This window comes from Lepus europaeus, unplaced genomic scaffold (genome assembly GCF_033115175.1).
Source record: "Lepus europaeus isolate LE1 unplaced genomic scaffold, mLepTim1.pri SCAFFOLD_286, whole genome shotgun sequence".
Lineage (NCBI taxonomy): Eukaryota > Metazoa > Chordata > Mammalia > Lagomorpha > Leporidae > Lepus > Lepus europaeus.
In genome coordinates, this window is record NW_026909164.1 from 58,660 (window position 1) to 69,394 (window position 10,735).

Below are 10,735 nucleotides of genomic sequence, written 5' to 3' on the forward strand. Positions count from 1 at the left end.
GGAGGTCGGGCGGGGGCAGGGGGCGGGGGCGGGGGTGGGGGCTGCTGATCGCCTCCCTCTGACCAGGCGCCTGTCTGTGTGCCCGGGAGGGGGCACCGCGCCCAGCAGAGGCTGGGGCGGGGGCTCCACCGGGCGGCCGGGATTCCGTTCCCACGTTGCCTGGCGGCTGCGTGGCCACGGGAGTCGGGGTCCCGGCCCCTGCCGGACTCGCTGCACGACTCCGCCTCCTCCTGCCGGAGGTGTGGGCACGAAATGATTTATTTTCATTTTGTTTGGAAATCAGCACAGATCTCCCACCTGCTGGGTCCCTCCCCAGATGCCCACAGCGGCCAGGGCTGGGCCAGGCGGGAGCCGGGACCGCCATCCGGGCCCCCACGCAGGTGCAGGGCCCCAGGCCAGGGCTTGGCCCCCCCCCCCCCCCGCACCAGGGCACCGGCCCCGCCCGATGGTCTCCTGATCGGATCTCTGGGGGGGGACAGGACGAGGTTGTGTGGTCACTCCCAGGGTGGCCGCCGACAGCTGAGAAGCGGTGGTTGGGTAGACACGAACGAGCCAGCGCCCGCGTCCGCGAACGCCGCGCGGGCAGGAGGCGGCTGCGGGGCCTGGCCGCCCCGGGGCCGTGGGCGGCTCAGGCCGAGCCCGGCCTTGGCTGCGGTCACTCCTGGCCTCGACCGCCCTGCGGCCGCCCGGGGGCGCCCGTGAGCACCGAGCCTGCGCCCTCCTCCCGCGCCGGCGACACCCCCGAGTTCTCCCCCGCGCACGGCTGGCTCGGCGCCGGCCACAGGGGCCTCCCAGCGGCGCCTCGCGCAGGCCTGAGTCAGCGAGGGGCGCGGCGCGTGGGGACACGGCCGCTGGCTCACGCCGGGCCCCGGCGGCCTCGGTGGCCCCTCTCCTGGGAGGGGTCTGCAGCCCCTCTGGGCCCACCCTTCCCGGGACCTGCCTGCATCCTCTCCTTGGAAGTTCACGTCCGACCTGACTGGCTGCGGAGGTCAGAGTTCACTTCCCCGGGCCTCAGTTTCGCCCTCTGTATAATGGGCCCACAATCAAGTGGTTTTTTTTTTTTTTTTCTTCTTCTTCCCCTCCTCTGGGGTGCTGTTTTGAGGATGGAAATGTGATTGTGTATTTAAAAGCTCAAGAATCCGGGGGCCGGTGCTGTGGCATAGCAGGTAAAGCCGCCGCCTGCAGTGCCCGCATCCGATATGGGCACCGGTTCGAGTCCCAGTTGCTCCACTTCCGACCCAGCTCCCTGGGGAAGCAGCGAGGGCTCGAGTGCTTGGGCCCCTGCCACCCACCTGGGCGACCCGGATGGAGCTCCCAGGTTTGGCTTCAGTCACTGTGGGTCTTTGTGTGTGTGTGTGGGGGGGGTGAACCAGCAAATGACAGCCCTCCCTGTCTCTCAAATAAACGTAAACCCCTCAAGAATCAAGAAATGCTAAGGGCTCGACAGATACTAACTCTGTTCGTAGCCTCAAATCGTAAAAATCTTCACGGGTGCCGGGCACCGAGTGCGGGAAAACGGCCAGAAATCCCACAGCGCCCCCCCCCCGCCCCCCTTTCTCCGTATTAGAATCCAGACTCGCAGGAAGGGCCAGTGCCGTCCGAAAGACTACATTTCCCAGCGGCCATTGCAGTAAGGGCGGGGGCCACATGACCACATGCTGGCCAATGGGGTGAGAGGACGTGTGCGAACCTTCTGGTCCCGCCCCTTCCGGGGAGGAGACGCCTCTTCCTTCCGGTTCCCTGGGCGCCGCGAGCGGGAGCCCACGTGCTTGCTAGGGAGTGACCGCGCTGGCTCTTGGCGGACAATGGCGCTGGAGGGTTACGCAATAAATATTTATTAGAATGAAAAGGCCATGCCAGGCGCCCCCGCCCAGAGACAGGGGCTGAATGCATGCGCTCCACAGCCGGGCCTGGCAGCCACAGGGGCCAGGGGCGTCTCTCCCGGGTCCCCGCCGGCTCCCGGTCACTCCGCCGGCCCTTGTCCTCCGGCCCGGTCACTCCGCCGGCCCTTGTCCTCCGGCCCCGGTCACTCCGCCGGCCGCGCTTGTCCTCCGGCCCCGGTCACTCCGCCGGCACTTGTCCTCCGGCCCCGGTCACTCTCTGGCCCCGGTCACTCCGCCGGCCATGGCTCGTCCTCTGGGCACGGTCACTACGCCGGCCGCGGCTCGTTCTCCGGGTCCGGTCACTCCACCGGCCATGGCTCGTCCTTCAGCCCCTAGTCACTCCGCCGGCCCTTGTCCTCTGGCCCCGGTCACTCCGCCCGGCCCCGGTCACTCCGCCGGCCGCGCTTGTCCTCCGGCCCCGGTCACTCCGCCGGCCGCGCTTGTCCTCTGGCCCCGGTCACTCTGCCGGCCCTTGTCCTCCGGCCCGGTCACTCCGCCGGCCGCACTTGTCCTCCGGCCCCCGGTCACTCTCTGGCCCCGGTCACTCCGCCGGCCATGGCTCATCCTCCGGGCCCGGTCACTACGCCGGCCGCGGCTCGTTCTCCGGGTCCGGTCACTCCACCGGCCATGGCTCGTCCTTCAGCCCCTAGTCACTCCGCCGGCCCCCGGGTGCGCCCCTCCGGCCCCTGTCACCCCACATGTCCACAGTCACTCCGCCAGCCGCGGCTCATCCTCCAGCCCCGGTCACTCCGCTGGCTGCGGCTTGTCCTCCGGCCCCCGTCACTCTGCCGGCCCCTGGGTGCGCCCCTCCGGCCCGGTCACTCCGCCAGAGCCCCGGTCACTCCGCCGGCCCCTGTCACCCCACATGTCCACAGTCACTCTGCCAGCCGCGGCTCGTCCTCCAGCCCGGTCACTCCGCCAGCCCCCGGGTGCGCCCCTCCGGCCCGGTCACTCCGCCGGCCCCCGGGTGCGCCCCTCCGGCCCGGTCACTCCGCCGGCCGCGGCTCGTCCTCCGGCCCGGTCACTCCGCCGGCCGCGGCTCGTCCTCCGGCCCGGTCACTCCGCCGGCCGCGGCTCGTCCTCTGGCCCGGTCACTCCGCCGGCCGCGGCTCGTCCTCCGGGCCCTGCGCGCCTCTCCGGTTCCACATGTGGTTGTTGAGCCCCAGCTGCACCATCTGCGCGTGGTGGATGATCAGCGGCTGCAGCCCGGGGCTCGGAGGCGGCGCGGGCGAGGCCGGCAGGAGGCCCGCCTGCCACGGGCCCAGGGGTGGTGGCGGCGGCGGCTGAGGGTGGCCGGGCCAGGTGGGGAAGGGGGGCGGGGCTCCCAGGGGCCCCTGAGCCCCGGGAGGCGCCGCGGCCCCCAAGGACAGGTGGCTCCCGAGCGCGGCCTGCAGCCTGTCCACCTGCGCCTGCCAGGACAGGTAGTTCTGGACGTAGGCGGAGGTGGCGGCGTCCATGGCCGCTGCCCACTGCCGCTGGGCCTCCAGGTGCCGGCTCTGCTCCCGCAGGGCCCGGGCCACCTGTTCTCTCTGCCAGTGGCTCTTGCGGTCCCGGAGCGTGGCGGCCTTGAAGGTGTTGGCCACCTTCCTGGCGAAGAGCTGGGAGCGCTCCTCCAGCCACACGAGGCCGGCCAGCAGGCTGGCGGCGTCGGAGCCCAGCTGGGCCTTGGAGCTCTCCCGCGGCAGGAAGGGGATGACGCAGTCCTGCCAGCCGAGGCGCGTGAGGGCGCTCATGAGCGCCTGGCTCACCTGGTGCAGGCCCAGGCGGCAGTCGAAGCTGGGCGTGAGCAGGAAGATGATGAAGGCCGAGTGGTCGATGGCGTCCTGCAGGCAGCGCAGCTCGCCGCGCCCGGGCACCTGGAAGTCCTCGCAGAAGGTGGCCCCGTCCGGCACGCCCAGCGCCTCCAGCTTGTCCCGGACGCGCACGGCGATGTCCTCGTCCGCCCTGGTGTGCAGGACCACGAAGCTGTAGAATTTCTGCTCGGACGCTGAGCTTGGGGACGGAGCCGAGGGGGAGGGGGGAGGGGGAGGGGGAGGGGGAGGGGGAGGGGGAGGGGGAGGCGGAGGCGGAGGCGGAGGGCGGAGGGAGAGGGCCCACTTGTGGGCTGGCCGGAGCGGGTGGCCGCGGCCTAGTGTTCTGGGGCGGGGCGCGGCCTCCCACGGACTCTTGGAGCGGCACCTGCTCTTCCGCAGGGCCAGGGGTCCCCGTGGGCTCCAGCGTGGGAGAGGGGAGAGAGCCGGGGGCGGCCGACACCTCTGAGCATTCTACAGGGTAGTGGGCGCTGGCTTCCGGAGCCGCCGCAGGAGACTCAGGGAGGCCGGCGGAGGCTGGATCCGGGGGCTGCTCCGGCTGCCCAGAGGCTGGGCTGGGTGGCAGGTCCGGGCCGGGGGCGGCCTCTGCCGAGGGCGGCCAGCTCATCTCCTCGGGCTCCTGGCGGCCGGGGGGCACGGCCTCGGGCACCTCGCTGGCCGGGGGCTCTGCACTGAGCCTGTTGGGCCCGCGGGGGCTGCGGTGCAGGCTGGACAGGGCCACCGTGGGCGACTGGCTGATCTCCAAGTGGCAGTCCAGGGAGCCCGGGGTGCCCGTGGAGCGCAGAGGGCGGCCGCGGCTCCAGCCCGACGGGCTCTCGATGGGGCGCGGCAGGCTCCGAGTGCCAGAGGCAGCCATGGAGGACGGAGGGAGGCGGCCGAGGTCGGAGCGCAGGGGCCCGAAGCTGCTTGGGGCCCCGATGAGGTCCCACCCGCAGCGGTCCTGGGCTTCCTCCCGGAGCCTGGCCAGCCGGGGGTCGTCTGTGGAGCTGAGAGCCTGGAGGGCGGCCCGGTAGGCGGCGTCCCGCATGCGGGCCGGGCACAGCTCCTCCTCGGCCAGCAGGTGGTACAGGCGGGCGACCGTCCAGCACACGTCTGGCTCTCGCGGCTGCTCGCCGTCCCCGGGGCTGCTCACGCCCGCCCACTGGCGGGCCACCAGCCGGGCCACCGCGTCGTCCTTTAGCGCGTCCAGGGAGACCCTGGCCTCGGTCTCCTGGCCCAGCTGCAGCTGCACCATGGCGTGCAGGAGCCCAGCCGCCTGGCCGCCGGGGCGTCGGGCCCTGAGCTTGTGTTTCAGGTGCACGAGTTTGTCCTGGCCCGCAGCGCTGAGGATGTCGAAGGCGCCGAGGAGCGACGGGCCCGGGCAGGCCATGGGCACGGGAGGGCGCGGCCTTGGGCGGCGGAAGAGGCCGGGGGCGGCGGCGGCATGTTCCGCGGGGCCGCTCCTGCCTGCCTGGCGACCCCTACGCGTTCACGGCACGGGGCGGGCGGAGCAGATCTGCGGGAGACAGAAGGCACAGGCGGTGACCCTCCCTGGGAGAGAGACAGAGACTGAGTGTCCGTGCGCTGGCGCGGCCGGGCCTCCCGGGGTGCGCGGTGCGCAGCAGCAGGAAGCCGGGTCCGGAGCCGCGCCGGGACCCCCAGCCGGGACCCCAGCCGGGGGCTCTGAGTTCGGAAGCTGCGGCAGATGTCCCCGGGACGCGTGCAGGCGTGCCCAGAGTCATCTCCGGTCGGCACAGCTGCAGGGGCATGGGCAGGGCGGAGGCCGGGGCCACCGTCTCCGACCCCGGCAGAGGGACCTGGCCCCAGCTGACTCATCCCCGGGTCACCCCTCTCCGCTGACACATCCAGGCCTTGTGTTCGAGTGTCTCAGGATGCGAAAAATCACCGACTCATAGGGGTGAGTTGGCTGGGGTGGATGAGCAAGCCGGTGAGGCCAGGGTCAGGGCCAGGGCCGGGGAGGGGGCGTGGCTGAGCCTGGCCACTCAGGATCCGGGGGCGGGGCCGCTGGCCGGGCAGGCAGCCTGCAGCTGTGGGTGTGTGGGCGCCTGGAGGAGGGGCTTGTAGGAGGCTCAGCCCGGTGGTCCCGCGGTGAGGGGAGCTAAAGGCGCTCCAGGCCCAGCGCAGCTCAGGCGAAGGCCCTGGGGCAGGAGGGAGCCTGGCGTAGGGGAGGGGCAGCGAGGAGGCCCCTGTGGCCGGAGCGGAGAGAGCCAGGGGGAGAGGCCCAAGTGGGACCCACATGGGAGACCCGGAGGAAGCTCCTGGTTCCTGGTTTTGGATCCGCCCAGCTCCTGCCGATGTGGCCATCTGGGGAGTGAACCAGCAGATGGAAGACCTCTCCCTCTCTCTCCCTCTCTCTCTCTCTCTCTCTCTAACTCTGCCTTTCACATAAATAAATAAATCTTAAAATCTCCTCTTCTGAGCCCAGCTCCCTGCTATGCGCACCCTGGGGGCCCGAGTGCCCATGCGGGAGACCCGGATGGAGCGCCCGGCTCCTGGCTGTGGCCTGGCCCAGCCCTGGCTGTTTTGGGCTTCTGGGGAGTGAGCCCGCGGATGGAGATCCGTGACTTTGCTTTTCAAACAAATCCGTCAATCTTTAAGAGACAAACTCCGCAGCCGGGCTGGGCGGGGGCCGCGGGGGGCCTATGGGCTGGAGCTGGGCCAGGCCCCTCGCTCCCCCCTGCCCCCACCCAGGGAGGGCTGGGGGAGTCTGTAGAACCTGCCGGCCAGGTTTGAGGTCAGCGAGGTGGTGGGGCTGTTCCCGCTGCTCCTGACCACTCACCTCTCTCGCTCCGCAGCCACGCCCAGCGCCGCCGGCCCCCAGTCCACTGGATCTGCCCCGCCCGGCCCCCACCCACCCCAGCCTTCCGCCTGGCTGTCACTCTCCTGGCTCCAGCCACACCTCCAGGACAAAGTCCCCTCCTTGTCCCCATGGCCGGGCGCCGGCTCGCGGGGGCCGTGCCCAGCGTCCATTTGTCTGCCGCTGGGTGGGCAGATTGGGTATGGAGACAGAGCCCGTGGGGAGTGAGAGCCACGGTGGCAGCCGTGTGCGCCGCGGGGGGAGATTTGTTCTCTTCCCGCCCTTTCCGGCTCTCGGCCACTTCCGGACTCTCCCATTCCCTCTTGGTCTTGGCCAGTCACCTGCTGGCTCTTATGTATTCAAAGAGAGGTAGATAGGGAGACACCTCCCATCCCTCCACTGGTTCACTCCCCAAAAACCTGCCACGGCCAGGAAGCCGGGAGCCGGGAGCTCCGTCCGGGTCTCCCACGCGGGTGCAGGGGCCCAGGTACCTGCCGCCTCCCGGGGTGTGCATCAGCCGGGAGCTAGAGTCTGGAGCAGAGGCGGGACTTGAACCCAGGTCACTCCAATGTGGGTGTCCCACATGGCGCCTTAGGCTGTGCGCCAAGCGCCGGCCCCTGGCCCGGTCCCTGGGGGCCCTGGGCCACGTGCAGCCAGCGCCTGCTGTGTTCAGGACAGCACCCTCTCGGCCTGCACGAGTTCAGAGAGACCAACAGGGAACGGGCGAGTGTCCCCAGATCACTCTGGGAGGCGGACGGGCCAGGGCAGCGGGGCGACCGAGCCGGCCGTGGCGGGCAGTGAGTTTGGGTGTGAAGTGTGCTGCCGAGGCCGCGGTACAGGGAAGGGATGGAGGGGCAGCAGCTGGTGATGGTGATGGTGGCTGAAGGCGGGGCCTCCGGCTGGGGCCAGGCTGGGTCTTTGGGCTGAACCCCGTGGATTTAGGGGACCACACACCACTGGCCCCGTCCCTTGGACTGAACCTCCAACGCCGTGAGTGAGCGAACCTCCCTACTGCCCGGGGAGCCTGCCTCTGGCCCCTCCATTTGACGTGGGAATCTTGCTCTGGGCTGGGCATTGGGGCACAGCGGGTTAAGCTGCCACTTGGGAGGGCCACACACCATATCGGAGTACCGGGTTCGAGTCCCGGCTACCCCAGCTCCCTGCGCATGCGCCTGGGAGGCGGCAGCGAGGGCTCAGGTGCGGGGGCCCCTGCGCCCGCGTGGGAGACCCGGATGGAGCTCCTGGCTCCTGGCTTCCGCCTGGCCCAGCCCTGGCTGCTGTGGCCATCTGGGGAGTGAACCGGCGGATGGAAGACCTCTCTCTCTCTCTGCCTCTCCTCTCTCTCTGTAACTCTGACTTTCAAATAAATAAATAAATAAATAAATAAATCTTTAAAAAAAGAACAAGACACCTTGGAACAAGCAGATGGCGCGTGGCGTGTCAAACCCCAATGCGGACGAGGCCAAGGGCACGCACTGGGGCGCGTTAGGAAGCACCTTGTACACAGGGTGTCTCCGCACATCCGCATGGAATTTTTTCGAAAACCTCTCGTAGGCGTGGATTTCAACACTTTTTTTGCACCAAAATAAATTTATCTTTCAAAAAAACTTCTATTTTTTTCATCTACTTCAAAGGCACCGTGGCAGAGAGAGAGCGAGCGAGCGAGTGATCATCCATCCGCTGGTCACTCCCCAGATGCCCACAGCAGCCGGAGCTGGGCCAGGCCAGAGCCGGGAGCCAGGAGCCAGAAGCTCCACCCGGGTCTCCCACGCGGGGGGCGGGGGCCCGAGGGTCTGAGCCGGCACGGCTGCCTCCCTGGGTGCGCATGCAGCCGTGGGGCCAGGACTCAAACCGGTGCTCCAAGCAGAGGCCCCTAAATACATGGTCTAATCCCCTTCGCAGGTGCCACGCCGACCACCACCCGCGAGCCAGGCCCCACAGGCGGAAGGGGACGGAGCAGAGACTTCAGCCAGGCAGGCGCCAGGGCCCCTGCGCTGTGCACTGGACACCCAGAGCGGGCGGCTGTGCGGAGGCCGAGCCGCCCTCGGGCCCCCTGGTTAGGCCCCACTCCACTTGCCACCTGCCACTCCAGAATCCCACATTCAGTCCCGGCTGCTCGGCTTCCCGCGCGGCTCCCCGCGCACCTGGGAGGCAGTGCTGGGGCCCCTGCACCTGCGTGGGAGACCCGGATGGAGCTCCTGGCTCCTGGCTTCGGATCGGTGCAGCTCTGGCCATTGTGGCCGTCTGGGGAGTGACCCAGCGGATGGAAGACCTCTCTGTCTGTCTGTCTGTCTGTCTCTCTCTCTCTCTGTAACTCTGCCTTTCAAATAAATAAAACTTTTTAAAAAAAATGCAGGCCCCTGGGGCAGGTCGGGAAGCTGGCTCCAGCCCCCCAGCCCGACTTCACCCCAACCCCCACCCCTGGCCCTGCTGGGATCCCGGGCAGCCCCAGCAGCAGGTGGCGGCCCCCACCCCCAGGAGGGGGCAGCTGGGTCCCTCTGGGGAGCCAGGGAGGAGGCCCCAGATTTAGGGAAGTGGAAAACCTGCAGACAAGGGACCGAGGCTGGGGAAGGGATCTGGACTTGGGGGGGCCTGGGGCGGGCTCTGGACCCAAGGGCGCCAGGGCCCCAGGGCCAGGCGCGCAGCCCCGCCCCAGGCAAGGACTCGAGGGAGGGGTCCCGCAGCCTGCGCTGTGCCCGCGCCCCACGCCCCGCGCCCTCTTACCCGGGATCCGAGACGGCCCCGGAGCCGCTCGCGTCCTCGGCCTGTCCTCGCTCGGGTCCGAAAGGCCTGGCGGCGGGGCCGCGCGCTGGGAGGCCGGAGCGCGGCGCCGCCTCTTCCGTGTCGCGCCGGGCACGGTGGACGGGGTGAGGTCACCGCTTCCCCAACCCTGCCCGGCCGGCCAGGGAAAGTCCCCGAGCAGCCCCGCCCGGGGCCCCTCGGCAGGGCGGGCCTGGCTGCAAGTTTGAGCACCTACTGCATGCTGGGGCCGGGGGCGGGGGCCGGGGGGACCTGCAACTTTAAAGCAAGGACTTGGTCTCCTAGGGGAGGGGGCTGCCTGCGGGGTCGGGCGGGGGTCCGGGGGACGACGGGGGTGCGGAAGCGAGGGCCGCCCACCCTGGAGGGCTTTGGGGGCGCAGGAGCACGGTGGTTCTCAACTTCCGGGGGCCCCCACTTCCTTCTGGGGAGGGCCCTGGACCCAGGGTATCCTGGTCCTGGGGTCAGCCCGAGTTGTATGGAGCCGGGAGAATGTTTCCACGTCTCTTAAAACCAGAAGTCAAACATGAATTCCATATATATATATATTATATATATATGCATATTATATAATTCCACTTATACCCTAGAAGTCATACAGTATAATTTTGAATTTGTAAAAAATTTATTTGAAAGGCAGAGTTACAGAGAGAGATCCTCCAACCGCGGGTTCACTCCCCAAAAGGTTGCAACAGTCGGAGCTGCGCGGATCTGAAGCCAGGAGCCAGGAGCTCCATCTGGGTCTCCCACGTGGGTGCAGGGGCCCCAGCACTTGGGCCATCCTCCACTGCTTTCCCAGGCCACAGCAGGGAGCTGGATGGGAAGTGGAGCAGCCGGGACTTGAACCGGCGCCCACGTGGGATGCTGGGGCTTCAGACAGTGGCTTTATCCGCTTCGCCACAGTGTTGCCCACCCCACCAACTTTTTTTTTTCTTTAAGGAGGAAGGGGTCAGGAAAGTTAATGACCTTGGACCCCTCTGTCGGTCCGAAGCTCCACGGGCTCTCGTCTGCAGGTGCATGAAACCCGGTGCGGGAGACGGGGACGTCCAGTTCGTTCGGATGGCCGGGGGACGCCTGGGGACCTGCTGTCTGACTGGGGGAACACAACGGGCACGTCCTCGCGGCTGTGGGGGTCCGTCTTTAGAAGGAAGGGGGTGCTGGGGCGTGGAGGGACCCCGAGGCCGCAGGCTCAGGGAGAGAGGGTCGCAGCCTGCAGGATCCGCTCCCAGGAGGTCCCGGGAGCCCTCAGGTCCCCAGAGACAGGAAGTGGGGGCGTTGGGGAGGGAGCACTTCCTGAGGACGGAGCTTCCATGTGGGTAGGGGAGAAGGTTCTAAAAGGAGGGCAATGAGGGCGTAACTGTTAAGTTTTGTGTTTTGTGTGTTTTTATGACAATTTAAACAAGATTGTAAGTACCTACGAGACAATCACTTGTCAAACACCTTGGAGGGGCCGGCACTGTGGCCTAGTGGGTAAAGCCACCGCCTGC

General features: G+C 68.5%; 1 protein-coding gene across 3 annotated transcripts; it reads right to left on the reverse strand.

The window, feature by feature from the left end:
* Positions 1-1,812: 1,812 nt before the first annotated feature.
* TICAM1 (TIR domain containing adaptor molecule 1) lies at positions 1,813-9,298 on the reverse strand. 3 transcript variants are annotated; one of them, XM_062185164.1, is made up of 2 exons: positions 9,216-9,298; positions 1,813-5,189 (listed from the first exon to the last, which is right to left on the reverse strand). In XM_062185164.1, the coding sequence occupies exon 2, from the start codon at positions 5,061-5,063 to the stop codon at positions 2,940-2,942; it is 2,124 nt and encodes a 707-aa protein (XP_062041148.1). In that variant the 5' UTR covers positions 5,064-5,189; positions 9,216-9,298; the 3' UTR covers positions 1,813-2,939. The 3 variants fall into 3 exon arrangements, with proteins under 3 accessions (XP_062041148.1, XP_062041149.1, XP_062041150.1); XM_062185165.1 differs by having other exon boundaries at positions 1,813-5,224; positions 9,216-9,266; XM_062185166.1 differs by lacking the exon at positions 9,216-9,298 and having other exon boundaries at positions 1,813-3,942; positions 3,977-6,537.
* Positions 9,299-10,735: the final 1,437 nt, after the last annotated feature.

Bases quoted from the DNA above. Each gene is read 5' to 3' on its own strand.
- TICAM1 (XM_062185164.1), bottom strand. From the start codon at position 5,063: ATGGCCTGCCCGGGCCCGTCGCTCCTCGGCGCCTTCGACATCCTCAGC.